At 34.9% G+C, this 18575-nt stretch overlaps 1 protein-coding gene across 31 annotated transcripts in view; it reads left to right on the forward strand.

The window, feature by feature from the left end:
• CDC42BPA (CDC42 binding protein kinase alpha) overlaps positions 1-18575 on the forward strand; it is a 329589-nt gene that overhangs the window by 193126 nt on the left and 117888 nt on the right. For 28 of the 31 annotated variants that reach the window (XR_010150112.1, XM_016939982.4, XM_016940026.4 and 25 more), the window contains 3 exons: positions 5364-5497; positions 12390-12632; positions 12882-12992. Coding sequence is in view for 30 of the 31 variants with exons in the window: in XM_016939982.4 (XP_016795471.1) it covers positions 5364-5497; positions 12390-12632; positions 12882-12992 (488 nt within the window). In the remaining variant the exon portion in view is untranslated. The remainder of the gene's footprint in view (positions 1-5363; positions 5498-12389; positions 12633-12881; positions 12993-18575) is intronic. The other 3 variants (XM_054659482.2, XM_016940050.4, XM_016940008.4) reach the window with 1 other exon arrangement.

Here is an 18575-nt window from a genome sequence, read left to right on the forward strand (position 1 = left end):
GAGCATCTCATTATAGCCTCATGAGGTTGGAAATCTAGCTCCCCCTGCACTTGTCCATTGTTGACATTGGTGACATGGGGCCAGTTTTTTTTTTTTTTCTGTGATGTTTATCTCAAGTAGAATTGTTACTTTCTATGAGTTGTCTGTCTTTCTGGTCTACCCCTTTCCTAATCCTTTGGCTAGAAAGAGCAGGCTTTTGTTGGGGCTTTTTCTCTTTACAGCTGTTATTTATGGGTTACCATCTTCTTTAGCTCTAATTCTGGGATATATGAACCAAGAAGAAACCCCAGAAAAGTCACCGTTATGTTGTTTATCAGGTCCCAGTGTCCTGAGGAAGTTTTTTTCTTCACATTTCGGAGTCGTCTTATGTTTGTTTTATGTATAATGTCTAGGGTTTTAAGTTATACTTAAAATGGGAAGAATGGGAAATGTATCTATTCCTTCTTCCCAGAACTTGAAGTCTCCAGAGTAAGCTTTTAAAGTATAAGTCTGTTGAGGTCACAGCTTCAACATACCTATCTTCAGTGGATCCTCATTGCCTCCAGGATAAAGTAGAAATTTCTCAATTCTAATACAAGGCCCTTCATTATTATGCATGTATTTGCCTCTCGAGCTTTGTCTCTTGTTACTACTTCCTTGCCCAGTGATTCCAGCCATGCTGAATCACCCAGTGATGCTCCACTTCCTTCACATACTGTTTTTTTCCTACCCTTTCTTTCTTTCCTTCCCTTTTTTAAAAAAAATACAAATTGAAGTCTCCCCTTAGGACCTGCCTGATGAGTAGCCCCAACTTTAATTTGGCTCTGAAGAAAAAAATATATATACCTTCAAAGAAAAAATATATACCTCCAAAGAAAAATACATACCTCTGAATAATATATACCTCTGAAGAAAAAAAATATACCTCCAAAGAAAAAATACCTTCAATCTGTCATTCCTCCAGATACTTCTTGAGCAAAGTCTTTGTGTATACAAATACCCACCATTAATGACTGTTTCTTTTGTGTTTCCCAGCAGCAGTGTTCTCCAATATTTTTAAGTTTCTGGAAAAAAATGCGACAGTTTTATAATTATTGACAACTTCTTTTTAATATTTGCTTCTTTACCATACTCTGAGCTTCTAAAGGTTAGGGGTAGGTTATAGTAGGTTTTCCCACTATATTCCTAGTGCCAAGCTTATTGCCAGTATTGTATAACTGACACTATATATATATTTGTTGAGTATCTGCAGACAAAAATAAAATTTTTTTAAATAAAAAATTCATACCTCATTTAATATTTTTGTATGAGAAAATAGAATTTTTTTGTTTCCTAAATGAAAAATTTATTATAATCTATAATGTACTTCTGAGACTCTCGTTCTTATGTTGCCTTGAGGTTGGGGATATGTGCCTCTGTGTACTGTTTCTGTTTCTCCAACCCCAAACTAACACACACACACTCTCTCTCTCTCTCCCCTCCCTACCTCCTGTGAATAGGGGCATTGATAATAAAGGAGCCTATTTTTACTGATTATAATTAGAAATAAAGTTTCTTCGCATCTCAGAAGAGTTACATAATGGGAAAAATGAAACTATCCATCTTGTGGATCAGGGAGATGTTTTGGTTATTCTGCCAACCTCCCGCTGGCTCTAGTCTTAACTCCTTTCCAGTTTATAGTGTTCCACTTTGAATACTGCTTTAATCATGCCCATTTTTTGACCTCAATTCCTATAGCACATATAGCCTGCCACACAATTTGCATTTGATTTTCTACTTTATTATTTTTTTAAAGAGTGTTACTGTTGTCTAACTTACCTCCTTCAAGACAGATTCCATGTTTTATATTTCTCTTCCATGCCATACGGTGCCAAGAAAATAACCCCATATGTATGATGCCTTCATTAAGTCCTCATTACTAACAAGTTGAATTTTATAGTCCTAAATAGCACCCGTGAGCTAAGAACCATTTAGTTGGTATCAGCTAACCCAGTTTCGTAGTACTGCTTTTTCTTTTGAGACAGAGTCTCATTCTGTCACCCAGGCTGGAGTGCAGCGATGCAATCTTGGCTCACTGCAGCCTCCGCCTCCTAGGTTCAAGTGATTCTCCTGCCTCAGCCCTTCTCGAGTAGCTGAGTTTATAGGTGTGTGCCACACCTGGCTAATTGTTGTAATACTAGTAGAGATGGGGTTTCGCCATGTTAGCCGGGCTGGTCTTGAACCCCTGACCTAAGGTGATCTGCCAGCCTCGGCCTCCCAAAGTGCTAGGATTACAGGCATGAACCATGGTGCCCGGCCTAGTACAGCTTTTTCTATTTGTTCACTATAATTAGTTTTTAACAACTTTATCTAAATGTCGTGGCTAATTGTGTTGGATATTTATAATAGTCTCTGGATTTCTTTCAGAATTATAGCCATATTTGCTATTTGTTGTAGTGAAAGTAAAGGCTCTGCTGCCTTACTCATTTTATAGTATTTGACCAAAGTTCAGAGCATTCTGGATTTTTCGTGATATGGGGTTTTCATCTTTTGGGAATGCAACATTCTGTGTTTTCCAAATTACAAGTGCTGTGTTTCTCTCCATAATGGAGGATTTTATTAAATATTAGGGGAGGGGTTATCTTTTCCAACACTTCTTAATCTAGTACATTATTTTTTACTTCTCATAATTCACATACTGTTGTTTAAATGAATGTTTTGAGCTTTTTTCACTTTTGAAAAGTGTCTGAAGTATAAAACAGGGAAATTTGACATATATTCTCTAACAACTCCATTGCAAAGCAGCCAGAATGAAATGGCTGTGGTGAAAACTAAAATTAACACTATATTGAAACAAATCAGTAAAAATATCCTTAAAGCTTTTAGAAGCTATCCCCTGTGATATCATCTGTTATAAACTTTATATGATAGAGAAATTTTATGAAATACTGAATTTTTTGTTTCTCAGAGCTGTTGAAATAAGTCAGTAACGATAATTTCTGAAAAAACAACATGTTAGAGAAGAACACTTCAGAAGTAGAAGAAAGAAAGTGTGCTCAGAATGGATTACTAAATGTACCATATTGCTACTCTAAATTGATTTTCCTTAACCATAAGATTTGATTAAAATGAACCAGGAAGTGACAGAAATCAGCTGCCTTACAGGCTACATTTTTACTCTTAATTATGAGAAATAACAAAAGTAAATTAATATTTACTTTAGAAATTGTTGAAATCCGGGCAAGGGGCAGTGGCTCATGCCCGTAATCCCAGCACTTTGGGAGGCTGAGGCGGGCGGATCACCTGAGGTCAGGAGTTTGAGACCAGCCTGGTCAACATGGTGAAACCCCATCTCTACTAAAAATACAAGAATAAGCCAGACGTGGTGGCGAGTGTCTGTAATCCCAGCTGCTCGGGAGGCTGAGGCAGGAGAATTGCTTGAACCTGGAAGGCGGAGGTTGCAGTGAGCCGATATCACACCATAGCTCTCCAGCCTGGGTGATAGAGCAAGACTCCGTCTCCAAAAAAAAAAAAAAAGAAAAAAAAGAAATTGTTGGTATCCTAAAAATGTTAAAAACTTAAACTAGAAAATATTTAAATGTGTTTGAAAGAAATTGATTTAAATAGAAATATTCCCATATGAAATGCCAAAATTTGATAAAGTGATAAAATACAGTTTTCTGAATATAAGACTAAACACCATGATTAAGATTAAACACCCTATGATTTTTAGTTTTCTTCACATAAGCATTCATTAATTGATACTGTTCAGATACTATGAAAACCAGTTAATACAACTTTACATCTTCAAAAGTTAACTATGCTATTAATAACTATACTTTCAAAGTAGGTTTTAAATCTATCAATTTATTGCACTGATATCAGTTATTTATGGAATGTAGAACTATACAATGCATGATACACTAATACATTTAAGTAATTTTTAGACTCCAGGATTCATCTACACAAGTGAATTGCTCTTCCCAATAGGACTAACATATTAACACTGCTTCATTTATTGAAAGCATCAGTCTCAACAATATACAACACTTTGTGCACTGGTTCCCACACATTAATGTACAAATGAATGACTTGAGGATACTGTATAGATTCTGCTTCATTAGGTCTTGATTGGGGCTTGAGATTCTCCATATCTAAGTTCCTAGGGGATGCTCATGTCACTTGTCTGGGGATGGTACTTAGAGCAGGGATCCCCAATTCTCGGGCGACTGACTGGTACCAGCAGACTGGGCCGCACAGGAGGAGGTGAATGGCAGGTGAGTGAGCATTAGCGCCTGAGCTCCACCTCCTGTCAGATCAGCGGTGGCATTAGATTCTCATGGGACCGTGAACCCTATTGTGAACTGCTCATGCGAGGGATCTAGGTTGCATGCCTCTTATGAGAATCTGACTAATGCCTGATGATCTGAGGTAGAACAGTTTCATCCCGAAACCATCTCCCGGACTCCTGGGCTGTGGAAAAATTGTCTTCCACAAAACTGGTCCCTGGTGCCAAAAAGGTTGGGTATTGCTGACTTAGAGTAATAATGTGTAAAGAACAGAAAATATCCAGAGCAGAACCGATAATGAGTGTTGTTTAGATTTCTCTGTATCACTGACTTCAATTCTTTACTAGTTTACTTTTGATACCAGGAACATTTCCTATCAATTTATTACATTTTGAGGCATAGGTTAAAATCAATAATGTTGTTTCTTAAAAGCCCCTCTTATCTGAGAATGTTAAACATTATTTAATAACATTATCTTGTAAGGTGGAAAAGTCAGTGCAAGATTTCCTGGGCTCTAGTCTTAGCTCTGATACACATTTTGCAATGTGACTGTAGGCAAATTATTCAACGCCCTGAGTTTCTTCATCTGAAAAATAGGAGAATTGATTTAGATCAGGAGTTTTTCAGATATTTGCTCTTTAGAAATCAGAGTTTATTCTTCATATAAATAGTGGTGAAACTAGACTGAGTGATTTGGAACCACCCTGTTAGAATCAAAACCGTCTTACACGGTAATTTGACTAACATCAGCACTAGGATGCTTACCAACACTGCAGTAAAACTTGCCTTTTTTTTTGGTTGGTTTTATTGTTGCTTGTTAGTTTTAAATTTTTAATTTTTCCGAAGGTGCTGTTTTTGGAAGCATGCTTTTTTTTTTTTTTTCCTAATGAGTATGTAAGGCATTTTTGCACATCTTCACACTGGCATACGCCATTCACCGTCTTTACAGTGAACTGATAATGCATTTAATTTGTCAAGAGTCATACTGGTATACACTGTCAGATCTAACACTAAATTGAAAATACCAATTTTAAAAAAAATTTTAGTTGTTTTACCTTAGGTTCAATCATTTGCTTTTATACAAATAGTAAAAGAAACATTGTCTTTTGTTTTTAGAATCAAGTCATTTGGAACAGCAACTTGAAGAAGCTAATGCTGTGAGGCAAGAACTAGATGATGCTTTTAGACAAATCAAGGCTTATGAAAAACAAATCAAAACGTTACAACAAGAAAGAGAAGATCTAAATAAGGTAAAATATGTGACTAGATCATTAAAGCTTTTTCTCTATTTTGAATCTTGTGTAATAAGAATACTGAAAGCATTCATAATGAATTGCAATAATACATAGTATATTTTATCTTCTTAAAAGTTGGTCTAAAAATTTAGGATTATTTTGGTGTATGTTATTTGGTTAGTAGCTAGAAATTAAGAAACTTTATTGAAGCTTGAAAGTTCAGAATCTTTTGTTCTTTTAGAAAGTTAATAGTCAAAGGACTAGATTAAAAGAATGTTATTGAAAAACATGAAGAAATAAGAAAATAGTAGAAACTGTTTAGCATCTATAGAAAAAATTTAAAATACAGGCATATTTTCATTATAACTTACTGATATGAACATTCTTAAAATATTATAATTTAAAATTTATTTGGTGATTTAATTGTTTTAAATGTCAGTTTTTATCTTTCAAAGCAGCAGAGGTAAATAAGCTAAAGTTATTTTCATAAGAACTTTGTGAAACATTTAAACATTATTTTAAACATCAAAAAAATTTATTGATAGCTAAGCCTCTGTAACACAGCCCAATAGGGTAAATAATATTCAAGCACTAGAGAAAACACTTTTCTTGAACCACATGCTGCTAAGCACCGTGACTTTCATTAACAAATAGAAAAATGTTGGGACTAATACTAGCCATTGCAAACAAGAAATCAGTAGTTTATGGCATAGCATAAGTTGTATTCAATGATGTAATATATTAATATAATGCACTGATAATATAGAATGAATGAAGTCCTCCTGGGGAAGATTTGAAAGTCTTGGTGCCGGGAAGGAGATGGAGGGAATTAAAAATAAAACAAATAACCTTTAGCTGATGAAACTAATCAAAAGGACTAAAAGAGAACGCTATTAAAGAATAGATTGAAATAGACCAGTACATTTTTACTTTCTGCTTAATGCGATTTCAACCAATTTTTTTGTATAGGTCCATTTAAATTCATTGCCAATTTAATAATATTTGTCATTTAAAACTGTTAGTGTTCTATTCGCTTTAATAATATTATAGTAATATTAATGGTTTACCATTTTTATTGGTAGGATTACTCAGCCAAATTTAGTTAACATAATCGGCGTTATGCTTCCTGCTTTCTACTCTTCTGAGCGATTTCCTTGGAAATCTAAAGAGAAGGATCTTGGATTCTTTCTCTAACCCTTTGGAAAGAGGATGAAAATCAGATAGCTAGATTTATAGTGACAGGTAGTCACCAATTTTTAATGTTTTAGTATTAAAAATCCTTTTTATATATTTTGAGAAGATGATAGTGCTGACGAAAAGAAACAGATTATACCAATAAAGGACTTTGAGTGATTTGCTTAATACCCTATAGGCAGTAGAAAATGATTTTTCTCCACATTCCTTGCCAACACTTGTTATCCTTTGTCTTTTAAAAAAAAATAGCCATTCCAATAGATGTGAAGTGACAGCTCGTTATGGTTTTGATGTTTACTTCTCTTATGACTAGTGATGTTGAATACTTTTTCATATACCTATTGGCCATTTGTATGTCGTCTTAGAGAAATGTCCACTGAGGTCCTTTGCCCATTTTTTGATTGGGTTAGCAAATATTCTGATTTTTTATAATGCCAAACTGTTTTCTAGCATACCAACTTCCATTTCCACGAGTAGTGTAGAGTTTCTGTGTTCATATTTCCAGATTTATTACTTTTGGCCAATCTAGTCTAAATTGCGATTTTAGGTTTTAGAAAATGTTTGGTTGTGGTCTTAATTTGCATTTCTCTAATTAGTAATGAGGTCAAGTATCTTCACATGGGTCTATTGTCATTTACATTTCTTTTGTGAAATGCTTCTTAATATCTTTTGTATATTTTTCTGTTGGGTTTTTTTCTTACTGGTTATAAGAATTCTTGGAAATATTTGGGCATTCTAATCTTTTGTGAGTTATATGTGTTACAAATATCTCTCAGTGGCTTATCTTTTTGCTTTTAGGAATCTTTTTATTAAAAAGTGTTCTTAGGTTTGTTGTGGCCAGATTTATCAATATTTTTATGGTTAGTGTATTTGCTGTCTTGTATAAAAAATCTGAGATTTTAAAAAATTCTCCTAAATTTTTATCTTAAAGTTTTAAATTTTTAGGTCTGTATCTCAACTATTTTTTGAAAACTGTGAAGATGGACTTTTGATTAAAACTGCATTTAATCAGCTGGGCATGGTGACTTATGCTTGTAATCCTGGCACTTTTTAGAGGCTGAGGCAGGAGGATCACTTGAGTCCAGGAGTTTGAGACCAGCCTAGGCAACAACAGAATGAGACCCAGTCTCTACAAAAAATAAAAAAATTAGCTGGGTGGTGCACACCTGTCATCCCAGCTGCTCAGGATGCTGAGGCAGGAGGTTCACTTGAGCCTGGTAGATTGAGGCTGCAGTGAGCCATGATCATGTCACTGCACTCCAGCCTGATCAACAGAGCAAGACCCTATCTCAGGGGGAAAAAATGCACTGAATTTATAGGTCAATTTAGGGAGAATTAACATCATTACAATATTGTCTTTAAGTTCTTACTATCTATATTTATTACTATTTTTCTGAATATACACACAGATTTCCAGAATAGAATGGATTGTTATTACTTACATACAGCAAAGAATGACTACATGGCTCCCTTCTGTGCCAAGTCTTACCCCAAGAGAAATACCCTGAGAGCTGGCAGGATAAAACCCTACACATAAGGAGTCTGTGTTGTAAATGAGGAGCCTTGAAAACATTTATGCAGGTGCTTATATAGAGGAAAGAAGCAACTGCTTCCTGCTTTCTCCTGTTCTGAGAGAGTTCCTTGGAAATCTAAAGAGAAGGATCTTGGGTTCTTTCTCTAACCCTTTGGAATATAGATAAATATTCCCTCTGGAAATACAAGCCCAGAGTCTCCTGCTCCATCAAAGGAAGCCCCCTTGGTCCAGGCTCCTACTCTCTCCCACCCCACCTTGAAATGTAAACACATAACCTCCAGAAGGTAAATCTCTTAGTTTTCTCACTACTAAATCAGTTATAAGTTACTTTTTAAGACTTTCATTTAGCCCAGGTTTCGGTAAAATTTGTTCAAAAGGGACCAGCTGCAAAAACATAAAAGTTTCTCTGCATTCCTAAAGTCTTTTTATTTGTAAACATGATATCTCTCCATATATTTAAAGTTCTTTTAAAATGTTCTTCCATAAAATTTCATACAGAAAAGACTTTCATTTCTTTTCTTGTTTTACTGTATTAGCTAGAACCTCAGTACAGTGTTGACTAGAAATGATAATAGCAGGCATCCCCATCTTGTTCCCCGATTTTAAAGAAATTGCCTCTGATATTTCATCGCTAATAATCATCGCTGTAAGTTTTTAATAAATAATTTTTATCAGGTTAAAGAAGTTACCTTCTATTCCTATTTTGTTAATAGCTTTTTATTTAGAATGGGTACTGACTTTATTAAATGTGCCCTTCTGTGCTCTATTGATATGATTATATGATTCTTGTCCTTTAATAAGTTGGTGTGGTGAACTACATTTGTAGACTTTTTCTAATATTAAGCCACTGTTATATTTCTGGGTTAAGCCCAAATTTCTTATAATACTGTGATAGTATAGATAACATTTATGCAGCAAATATCTGTTCTAATAGCACTGTTGTGAATGCTTTACATATATTAAATTATTTAATCTCCATCACAGCCCCATGAGTTAGGTGTTATTCTCATTTTATGAATGGTGAGACCAAGCACAGAGAAGTTAGTTCACTTGCTCAAGGTCATAGAAATAGAAAGTGGTGGAGCTAGATTTTCAGCACAAGGAGTTTAGCTCCAGACTTCATGCATATCTACTTTATATATCACTGGAACTGATTTACTAATTTTTAAAAAGGATTTTCACTGTTTTTTATAAGTGAGATTGGCGTGTTTTTTTTTTTTCCTCTTTTCTTTTTTTTGATATTCAGATTATACTGGTCCATAGAAAGAGTTGAATTGCATTGCTGCTTTTTCTCACGGACCAATGAGTTATTTATAAGTATCTTTTAAAATTTTCAATATATGGAGTTTTATCTTTTTTTGTTGACTTCTAATTTAGTTGCAGTGTCATTACAGAACTTGCTCTACGTGGTATCTGTTCTTTGAAATCTACTGAGACTTGCTTCATGGCATAGCCTGTTCCATTTTTAAAACATTCAATGTGTGTTCTTGAAAATAGTTCGTGTTCCAATTTAGAGAGCAAGCTTCTGTGTATGAAGCTTTTCAGATCGTCTTTATATTCACTATTTTTTTTTTGCCTACTTGGTTTATCTATTAATGACTAAGAAATTAAAATTTTTCATTATAGTGATGTTTACCAATTTTTCTCTGAAGTTCTAACAGTTTCTTTTTAATGATTTTGAGACTCTCTTATAGAAGGCACAAAAGTTTAGGATAATATTTCTTCATAGTGTATTGAATTTTATCATTATGTAGTGATATTCCTTATCCTTAGTAATACTTTTTCTACTGAAGTCAAGATTTCATTTCTTAATCCAGTATAATAGATGGCCTTTAACTGGTTACTAATGTATATGGATGTGTTTCTACTATCTTTTTTTCTGTTTGTCATGATTTTTGCATGCTGCTTTTTATTTCCTTTCTTCCCTTCTCAAAAGTTTTTAACTGTGGTAAAATACGTATAACATAAAATTACCATCTAAACAATTTTCAAGTGCACAGTTAAGTAATGTTAAGTGTATTTACATTCTTGCGCAGCAGTCTCCAGAACTCTTTTTGTTTGCAAAATCATTTATTTCTTCTTCACTGAAATTTGTTGTTGTTGTTGACATTTTAGTTTACTCTCTAGTCTTTTGGTGGTTACTCTTGGCTTCTACCATGTGTATTAACCAAGTTTAAGTTTAAGTTAAATATCCTAAAACTATTTCCCACAAACAATTTAAAGACGTTTAATTTTACAGATTGAGTATCCCTTATCTGAAATGCTTGGGACCAGCATTTGGATTTTGGAATATTTGCATTATACCAATTGAGTATTTCTAACCTGAAAATCCAAAATCTGAAATGCTCCAGTGAGCATTTCCTTTGAACATCATGTTGGCACTCAAAATGTTTTGGATTTTGAAACATTTCAGATTTCAAATTTTTTGGATTATTCAAGCTGTATTACCTCTTTACAGCTTTATGTGTTGTTATTGGCCAGTATTTTAGCTGTTATCTTTTGTTTACTGTACAAAGTTAACATTTTTATAGTATAATCTTATATACACATTTGTTCACATTCACATTCATGTTAACCATTTTATTAGCTCTTCATTTCTCTTGCATTAGATATCTAAAATCTTTTTTTTTTTCCTGAAATAAAGCTTTACTGGTTCCTTTAGTGCAGATCTGATTATGGTAAGCTCTGTCAGTTTTGTTTATATGAAGCCTCAGACTTGAAAAGTAATTTTTGGGGTATATAATTTTAATTATCTTCTCATATCTTTGAAAATATTTTACCCTGTTTCTGTTGCTGTTGTTACTTCTTCAGTGTCTGTTCTTAGTCTAATTTTCCTCCTCCCCGCCTTATTTGAGGATGGGGAATAGGTGATTTGTCTTTCTTTCCCTCTGATTTCTTTACGGTCTTTTATTTCTCTTTGGTATTACCCAGCATCATTTTTTGAACACTTCTGGTTTGGGTTTTCTAAATTTTTTCTTGATTCATAAATGTAGAGCTTCCTGTCGTGATGGATGCATGTCTTTAATTTTAACATTTATATTTTTTCACTTCTTTTCTTTTTTTTTTTTTTTTTTGAGTTGGAGTCTCACTGTATTGCCCAAACTAGAGTGCAATGGAGTGATCTCAGCTCCCTGCAGCCTCAGCCTCCCAGGCTCAAGTCATCTTCCCACCTTAGTAGCTACGACTATAGGTGCATACCACCATACCTGGCCTTTTTTTTTTTTTTTTACATTGTTATTTTTTGTAGAGATAAGGTCTCACAATGTCGCCTAGGCTGATCTTGAACTCCTTGGCTCAAGCAATCCTCCTGCCTCAGCCTCCCAAAGTGCTGGGATTATAGATGAGAGCAACTGTGCCTGGCCTTATGTTTTCTATTTCTAAATGTTCCATACAGTTCTTCTATAAATCTGCTTGGTCATTTTTAATAGCCTTTTGTCATTTTTTCGTTTTTATTATTTCATCCTTTATTCCTTGAAACATTTCATATGTAGCAATTTTGTGTTGATATCTAATGATTTTAATACCAAGATACCTTTGATGTTTATTTTTATTGTTTTTGTTGTTTGATTGTGGTGCTTTGTTCTTTGAGTATTTTGGAATCTGTGGTTGTGAGCTCATTCTTGTTTGTTCTTAATATGTGAAAAATTCAGATTTCATTGCACTTCTTTCCCCCAAAGAAAATTTGCATTTCCTTTTGCTGGGAGGCAGGTAGTGGTACTGCCCTGAGTCCACTTTAGCTCTCCTCTAAGTTTCTCATTTTAATTAGGGAGTCTCCGGTTTAGTTTCTATCTCCTTGCTTCTGGCTTGAGGCGTAGCCTCCATGTCAAGGGCAACACTTGTTTTTTATGAAAACAACCTCACAAATATTTATTAAATTTCACAAATATTTATTTTGACCATCATATCGTTTATTCCTAAACTTTTTCCTCATTTGTGGAAACTAAGGTACTATAAGGTTAAATCAGCAGCTCCTGTGCATTTACTGTATTAGCATAAGGAATTGAGACTATATCAGGACACCATGCCGTTAATATCTGTTCAGAAGTAGTTTATTTCTTTTAATTTGTCCTAAGGTGAATAATTTTGGCTCTTGTTGACTTAATAATAGCTATTCTGATGGCCAAATTTGGTCTCTAGGTTGCAGAATTGGTAACTTATATTCTTTTTACAAAACTGTAGGAACTAGTCCAGGCTAGTGAGCGATTAAAATACCAATCCAAAGAGCTGAAAGACGCACACTGTCAGAGGAAACTGGCCATGCAGGAATTCATGGAGATCAATGAGCGGCTAACAGAATTGCACACCCAAAAACAGAAACTTGCTCGCCATGTCCGAGATAAGGAAGAAGAGGTGGACCTGGTGATGCAAAAAGTTGAAAGCTTAAGGCAAGAACTGCGCAGAACAGAAAGAGCCAAAAAAGAGGTTAGTAGTCAGGCAAATTTTGTAGTGCCCATGGGATAGTGATTAAAGCTGCTTTTTGAGACTAGTAATATAATATATAATTTTTTAAAATATTTTTAAAGTTATTTTTATAGTTTGTTAATATTATTTAATATGGATTTAAACATTTGAATTATCTTCCTGTTACAAGGTAAATTCTCATTGGGATAACTGTTTTGTTTGGAAAAAAATTATAACCGTAAAATCTGCATTTTTCATTCTGTTTTAAAGCTGGAAGTTCATACAGAAGCTCTAGCTGCTGAAGCATCTAAAGACAGGAAGCTACGTGAACAGAGTGAGCACTATTCTAAGCAACTGGAAAATGAATTGGAGGGACTGAAGGTATCTTTTGACTTCACATTTATGAAGCTTAATTAATTTTCTTCTCTTTAGGCTTGTTAGGAGTGTTAGCTTGTATACTGTATTCGGTGTGCAGTGAAAACTAGCCTTTCTTCAAACCTACTATTCATAATTCTCGTTCTTACCAGTAGGAAGCTAATACAGATTTCTTAATTATGCTGAAGAAAATGGAGGACTATGTTTAGTGGGAAATATGAATCTATCAGGAGGGAGTTAGAATGTTTATGAAGACCTACACAAGATGTACTGGTAATCTGCATGGGAGTCATGGTTAGATATCCAGACCCTCTATATATCTCATAAATGACTCAGGAGAAGCTCAGGGGTAGCTTTGCAGACACTTGTGTCTGTTAGGATAAGATGATAATGGGCATAGTCTAAAACATCTCAGCAGAAGGTGCTTTGCAAGGGAAATTCTTGAGCCGTTCTGGAGTTAGACTACCTATTCTTAACTTCTTGCTTTCACCAGTTACTTGCTGTGTAACATGTAACATTGGACAGAACATTATGGGGCCGGGCACAGTGGCTCACGCCTGTAATCCCAACACTTTGGGAGGCCGGGATGGGCAGATCACTTGAGGTCAGGAGTTCGAGACCAGCCTGACCAACATGGCGAAACCCCATCTCTACTAAAAATACAAAATTAGCCAGGCATGGTGCGCACGCCTGTAATCCCAGCTACTGAGGAGGCTGAGGCAGGAGAATTGCTTGAACCCGGGAGGTGGAGGTTGCAGTGAGCCTAGATCGCACTATTGCACTCCAGCCTGGGCAAGAGCGAAACTCCATCTTAAACAAAACAAAACAACATTTAACCTCATTATACTTTAATTTTCTCCTCTATAAAACTATTTCATGTCACGAGTACATACATACATTTGTAAGCTGACACATTATAAGTGTTCAGTAACTGTTAGTATAATAGTATTATGTATATTACAGTGAGTGAATTAAGATCAAATTGACGTGATATTTTTACCATACTAAGTAATAGTCTGAATGTGGTATCTGCCTTTTATCTTTTTTGACTGGAAACTTTTTCCATCCTGTTTTCTCTGCTATATCTGTCAGCCCCCATTTCACCTACTTCTTTTAGGACCATGCTTAGTCTAGTGTCTAATTATCCATAACATGTAAGAATCATACTCCTTAAAATCTACATACTCCTGTACTGCTTCTTGGAATTCTGTTAATACCTGTAGCTTAGCTCTTATTGTAATTATTTATTTGCAAATCTGTATATTTCCAACTAAACTGTGACCTAGCTTATTGAAAACACAGACAGTTATATTGTTAATTTGGCCCTGGCAAAGGACCAGATATTTAATACTTGTTTAATAAACCTGTTAAGTTAATGAATGAATCATGTGGTAGAATTGGTCAGAGCTTACTTTGTCTGACAATTGAATTTCAGTGGTTGCAAGTCAAATTCCTTTGCTGTAAATATAAATATAAACTCTTGATTTTATTCTTGTTTTTGTTTTGGGAGTTTTAGTTCATCATGAATTCATAGTCCTGGTTAGCTTTACGAAGTAGAGATGTGTTTTCTATATACCTCTAGAGCAGGATTAGTATGTAGAAGTAATTACATCACCATCCCAGATACTTTTCAGTCAGGGCCTGCTTTGGGTGCTTTGGATGATAAGAATAATAAAGTACAAACTGGAAGAAATCTTAGGCATTATTTTTATTTGAGAAAATTGAGGGTCAGAAGAGTTAAATATTTTATAGTCATAAGTGATAGAGTACAATGTAAACCCAGGTTTTCTAACTTTCATTCACATGATTTATCTAATGGTTTGCTTTTTATTTTTTTCTACAATAAACATTACTTCATTGGAGACTCTGTATCATGTTTACCTACTTGCCAAACACATCTCTGTGTCATTTAGAAATTTGAGATAATATAACACCTACCTAGTAAATAAGTTAATGCATTTAACATGTATAGGCCAGAACCTGGCATGTAGTAAAGGGTTAAAACATATTTTGGCCCTTTTAAAGATTGTAGGAATCTTCACTTCATTGAGAATACTTTTGACAGACTTAAAGAGAGAAATAGCCCTACAAAAAGAGTTAAGGACTTCAATATCTCACTTCTAATAATGGATAGAACATATGCACACAAGATCAATAAGGATATTGAGGTTGTGAACACCACTATAACCAACTAGACCTAACAGATACAGAGTCAGCCCTTCATATCCATGAGTTCTGCATTCGTGGATTCAACCAACCATGGATCAAAAATATTTGGAGGAAGAAAATTAGATGGGTGCATTTGTACCGAACATGTACAGATGATTTTTCTTGTCATTGTTCCAAATGTAAAACCTACTTATATAGCATTTATATCACATTAGGTATTGTAAGTAGAGATCGTGACGTTTTGATCAGCCACAGACTGCATATACAACAATGGTCCCTTAAGAGTATAACGGAGTTGGAAAAATTCCTATCATCTAGTAACGTCTTGATGATCTTGACCCTGTGTAAACCCTATATTAATGTGTGTGTTTGTGTCTTAATTTTTAACAAAAATGTTTCAAAAGTAAAACAAATAAAAATTTTACAAATAGAAAAAAGCTTATAGAAAATGGATATAAAGAAAGATAGCCAGGTGCGGTGGCTCACACCTGTAATCCCAGCACTTTGGGAGGCCGAGGTAGGTGGATCACTGGAGGCCAGGAGTTTGAGACCAGCCTGGCCAACATAGTGAAACCCCGTCTCTACTAAAAATACAAAAATTAGCTGAACATGGTGGCGCATGCCTGTAATCCCAGCTACTCTGGTGGCTGAGGCACGAGAATCGCCTGGACCTGGGAGTCAGAGATTGCCCTAAGCTGAGATTGAGTTACTGCACTCCAGCCTGGGTGACAGAGTGAGACTCTGTCTCAAAAAAAAAGATACATTTTTGTACATCTGTACAATGTGTTTGTATTTTAAGTGTTACTACAGAAGAGTTCAGAAAGTTTTAAAATAGTAAATAGCTTATAAAGGTATAGTAAGCCAAGTTTTTTATTGGATAAGTAAAATTTTAAAAATAGTGTAGCCTAAGTATAAAGTGTTTATCAGGTCTCCAGTAGTGTACAGTAATGTCCTAGGCCTTCATGTTCACTCACCAGTCACTAACTCATCCAGGCCAATTTCCAGTCCTGTTAAGTTCCATACATAATGCTCTATATGACATACCATTTTTTATTTTTTATACCTTACTTTTATACCATATTTATATGCGACATACCTTTTTTATCTTTTATATGATGTTTTTACTGTATCTTTTCTATATTTAGAGACACAAGTGTTTACTGTTGTGTTACAGTTCCCTGCAGTATTCAGGACAGTACCATACTGTACAGGTTTGTAACCTGGGAGCAATAGGCTATACCCTATAGCCTAGGTGTGTAGTAGGCTGTACCATCTAGGTTTGTGGAAGTACAATTTATGTTCACACAAGGACAAAATCACCTAATGAGATGCATTTCTCAGAATATTTCCCTGTCATTTAGCAATATGTGACTGTAATCTAGAGGTGATTTAAAGTATTTGGGAGGATGTGTGTAGGTTGTATGCAAACACTGTACCATTGTATATATGAGACTTGAGCATCCGTGGATTTTAGGTATTCAAGTAGGGTCCTGGAATCAGTGCCCTATGGATACTGAGAGACAACCATGTATAGAACTTTTCACCCAACAACAGCAAAATATACATTCTTTTAAAGTACACATGGCAGATTCTCCAGGATAGACCATATGTTAGGCCAAAAAACATTTTAGTAAATGGAAGAAGACTGAAGTCGTATGAGGTATCATCTCCAACCACAATGGAATGGAGCTAGAAATCAATTACAGGGAAAAAAAAAAACCTGGAATGCTCAAAAATATGTGGAAATTAATGAACACACTCTTAAGCAACCATAGGTCAAAGAATAAATCACCAGGGAAATTAGAAAATACATGAATGAAAATGAAAATACAATACACCAGAACTTACAGATGCCATAAAGGCAGTGCTCAAGAGAGAAATTTGTAACTATAAATGCCTATATTAAAAGGAAGGACTAAAAGGGAAGAAAGTAAAAATCAGTAACCTAACTTTATATCTTGAGGTACTAGAAAAAGAAGAGCAAACTGAATCCAAAGATAGCAGAAGGAATGAAATAATAAAGAGTAGAGCACAGCTAAATAAAATAAAGACTAGAAAATAATAGAATCAATAAAACAAAAAGTTAGTTGGTTAGAAGTCAACAAAATTGACAACCTTTAATTAGACTGACCCCTTCCCAATAAAAAGAGCTAAAGAGAGAGAGATGTTGCAAATAACTAAAATCAGAAGTATAAGGGAAAATTTTATTACTGACCAACAGAAAACAAAAGAATTATAAGAGGAACAACTGTATGCCAACAGAGTAGATAACCTAGATGAAATGGACAAATTCTTAGAAGGATACAAATAACCCAGTATGACTCATGGCAAAATAGAAAATCTCTGCAGACCTATAACAAGTAAAGACATTGAATCAGTAATCAAAAACCTTCTGACAGACCCTCCTGCACTCCACAACCCCACTCCAGCGGCTTGTTAAAAAAAGACAGGCCACCTTCTGACAAAGAAAAGTCCAAGACTACACCGCTTCACTGCTGAATTGAACCAAACACTTAAAGAAAAATTAACAGCAATCCTTCCCAAACTCTTTTTTGAGAAGGCATCTGTCGTCCCAGCTACTCCGGGGGCTGAGGCAGGAGGATCACCTGAGACTTCGGAGGTCGAGACTTCAGTGAGCCATGATTGGGCCACTGCATTCCAGCCTGGGTGACAGAGTGAGACCCTGTCTCAAAAAGAAAGGTACTTGAGACTTGAGCTTAAAATAAATTCACCCAAGTTCCAGGCTGCAAGATCAACACACAGCAATCACTTGTGTTTCTATAAGCCAGCACGAACAGTCTGCAAAGAATGTTAAGAAAGCAATTCCACTTAACAATTGCATCTAAAAGAATAAAATCCCTTGGGACACATTTAACCAACTAAAAATGACAAAACATTGCTGAAAGGAATTAAAGAAAATCTAAATAAATGGAAAGACATCTCATGTTTATGAATAGTGGGATTTAATATTGTTAAGATGCAGTACTACTACCTAAAGTTATGTACAGCTTCAATTCAGTCCCTATCAAAATTCAAAGTCTTTTTTGCAGAAATAAAAAGCTGATCCTCAAATTCATATGGAATTGCAAAGGACCTGGACAGCCAAAACAATCATAAAAAAAGGACAAAGTTGGAGGAGTCATACTTCAGAACTTACTACAAAGTTACAGTAATCAAAACAATGTGGTACTGTCATAAGGATAGACATACAGACCAATAAAATATAATTAAGAATACAGAAATAAATGCATGTATCTATGGCCAATTAATTTTTGACAAATGTACTAAGTCCATTCAATGGGGAAAGAATAGTTTCTACAGATGTTTTGGGACAACTGAATATTAACCTACAAAAGAATGAAATTGGTCACCTGCATCACACCAGTTATACAAATTAACTCAAATTGGATCAGCAACTGA

Source organism: Pan troglodytes, chromosome 1, assembly GCF_028858775.2.
Source record: "Pan troglodytes isolate AG18354 chromosome 1, NHGRI_mPanTro3-v2.0_pri, whole genome shotgun sequence".
NCBI lineage: Eukaryota > Metazoa > Chordata > Mammalia > Primates > Hominidae > Pan > Pan troglodytes.